This window comes from Atta colombica, unplaced genomic scaffold, assembly GCF_001594045.1.
Source record: "Atta colombica isolate Treedump-2 unplaced genomic scaffold, Acol1.0 scaffold126, whole genome shotgun sequence".
Classification (NCBI taxonomy): domain Eukaryota; kingdom Metazoa; phylum Arthropoda; class Insecta; order Hymenoptera; family Formicidae; genus Atta; species Atta colombica.
Window position 1 is genome coordinate 6,158,224 of NW_017259213.1, and position 2,587 is coordinate 6,160,810.

The following is a 2,587-nucleotide window of genomic DNA, read 5'->3' on the forward strand; positions in this document are numbered from 1 at the left end:
AACAAATCTTTGTTGACTACAGTTCACTTCATATAGTTACATGGTCCTTTCCAGCAAAAGACATAGTATATAACACATCTGAAAAGCACTCATAATCTTCTCTTTACATATTCAGGTACATTTATATTATATACAAATATTTAAAAAATATATATTAGGTATAGTAAAAAGAAATCCATTATTTTTCCATTCAATTTCATGCAAAAATAATGGATTTCTTTTTACTACATCTAATATAATTACAAATATTTAATATTCTATATATAAAGACATATATTTTGGTATTGTTCGTAGCTATTACTAATTGTATCTATTTCGAATGAGACTTTAGTCATCGAAACATTTTGTCTACTTTTATTGGCAAATGGATAATAACCAAAAAAAGCATAGAATTTTATACATGAAGTCAGCACCCAATTTGTAAATCAAATACTATTATAATAGCACGCAATGATACTTCAACATTTTTATAAACATTTATTTAGATAATTGCTATTACGACTATATTTAATCTTCTATGGACTTTGTTCAAATGGCACATAAAATATTTACACCATTTGTGTTTAAAAATTATTTTTACGATCATAACTTCTCTATAATTGGCTCTAACAACTTATATGGGTTCAGAATGCCATTTGGATCCATCATTTTCTTCAAATCATACATCATTTGAATCTCGGAAGAACTTCGACTCAAATGAAGATATTTAGTTTTTTTGAAGCCAATACCATGTTCGGCACTAATGCTTCCCTGGCATTTTGACACGTATTCGAAAATAAATGGTTCCAATTGCGCGGCTACATCTTCGTAATACTCTGGTATGGAGACTTGTACATGGAGATTTCCATCGCCTAAAAATAAGAAAAAAAGAAATTATTTGCAAATATCAAACTTATTTCAAGATATTTGAATTCTTGTTATAAAAATTATACCTAAATGACCATAACCACTAATCCTGATAATCCGAGGATCCCGTATTTGCTTGCGAAGCACCTCGATGACATTATAAAAAGATAAAAGAGGTAAAGAGATATCGTATTTAAATACGTATCCCTCTCGTAAGACGCCTTCGCTAATTCTTTCTCGAAGTGCCCATATGGTCTAAAAGTTTAATTTTCACTATGAGGATATGAATTGATAAATATATCCTAAAACTTTAAATATAGCTTATTCTTTCAACAAAATCCAAATATGATACATGTAAATATTCAATTACATTTCTAGGAATCAAACGTAGTAAAAAATTTCTGTTTTTAAATGTTCATAATAAATTTTTTAAATTGTTACATCTTCTTTTGTTTTTGTGTCCTGTTACGATATTTGTAATCCACTATGCTTGAATAATCAATTAGGGACAATCAAAGAAGCTCATCTTTAGGATAGTTAATTTGTAAACAGATCAACAGTCATCATATTATAAAAACATAGTAATACATAAAATTGTCTAAAATTGTCTCATTACTTCTGATAATTTTATTAAGCATTTAGTTGTGTTTAATTCTTTATTTGCGTGTGCATAAGTAAATATTATGAGTATTTCTACTATAGATCCTCCGGATTCTTGTTAAGCCATAATAATTCCGGATAAAATACAGTCATAGAACATTCTCATGGCATGATTTATCACTTTATATAAACTTATAAATGAATTTAATTTATAATTTTAATTAAGTGATAAATAAGATCATAATAATGTCTTTATGATATTGCTATAATTTTTGTATTCTACCTGAGATATGAATATAATCAATATGATATAAATAAACTTTCGGTCACATACATTAAGCTTTTTTGATTCATTAGTCATTGTGCCATCTTCAATGAGGTCACCATTAATAGCTTTTTCCACGAACGAGGATAACTTTTCTTCGTCATGGACCAAATGGCTACCTGAAGTTTCAATTATCATATAAAACTCGTGACCATCCTCGCGGCTCGTTAATGGATTCTTCATGCCAAGATTATTAATGGAAACGTCTATAGATAGGCGATCCATCATTTCACAGGAAGACAGAATTTCACCTAGATGATGTTTCGCTAAAAAGTATGTTTTTAACACCTTATCGAAACTCGCTAATCCTAAAATAAAATATATGTATTTTAGTGAAGCAAAGTTTTGTAACAAGATTGTAACAAGAAGCGTGGGTATATTTTGTAATTTAATTTATATATTACTATAAAACTAGTAATAGTAATATATTAATTTATTATTATTATTTATTATTATTAGTATTTTTGTATTTTATATACGATTAAAGCATACCTAGAAATGCGACATTTTTGGCCTTCGGCAACGGTGGACATTGAATAGCCACTTTGGTTATAATACCTAATGTTCCTTCAGATCCTATAAAGATATGTTTCAAGTGGTATCCAGTATTATTCTTCTTTAACGTATTCAATGCATCTACAATATCGCCGTTAGCCTTCACCTGAATAAAGAAAGACATTTATTTATCTAATATTACTTTCGATTATATTAAACTATAATATGTAGAAAAAATTTCAATCAACAAAAATGAAAATTTTAATTTTTCTAAATTAAAAAAATCTAAATTGTTTTTTTTCCTAAATTTTTAATAATGAT

At 27.4% G+C, this 2,587-nt stretch overlaps 1 protein-coding gene across 3 annotated transcripts in view; it reads right to left on the reverse strand.

Moving 5' to 3' along the window:
• Nucleotides 1-292: 292 nt before the first annotated feature.
• The window catches only part of LOC108695199 (D-2-hydroxyglutarate dehydrogenase, mitochondrial), a 20,447-nt gene continuing 18,152 nt past the window's right edge, over nt 293-2,587 (reverse strand). For all 3 annotated transcript variants that reach the window (XM_018204992.1, XM_018204990.1, XM_018204991.1), the window contains exons 5-8: nt 2,264-2,432; nt 1,781-2,079; nt 933-1,101; nt 293-851 (exon numbers count right to left, since the gene is read on the reverse strand). In XM_018204992.1, coding sequence (XP_018060481.1) covers nt 583-851; nt 933-1,101; nt 1,781-2,079; nt 2,264-2,432 — 906 coding nt within the window. In that variant the 3' untranslated portion in view covers nt 293-582. The remainder of the gene's footprint in view (nt 852-932; nt 1,102-1,780; nt 2,080-2,263; nt 2,433-2,587) is intronic.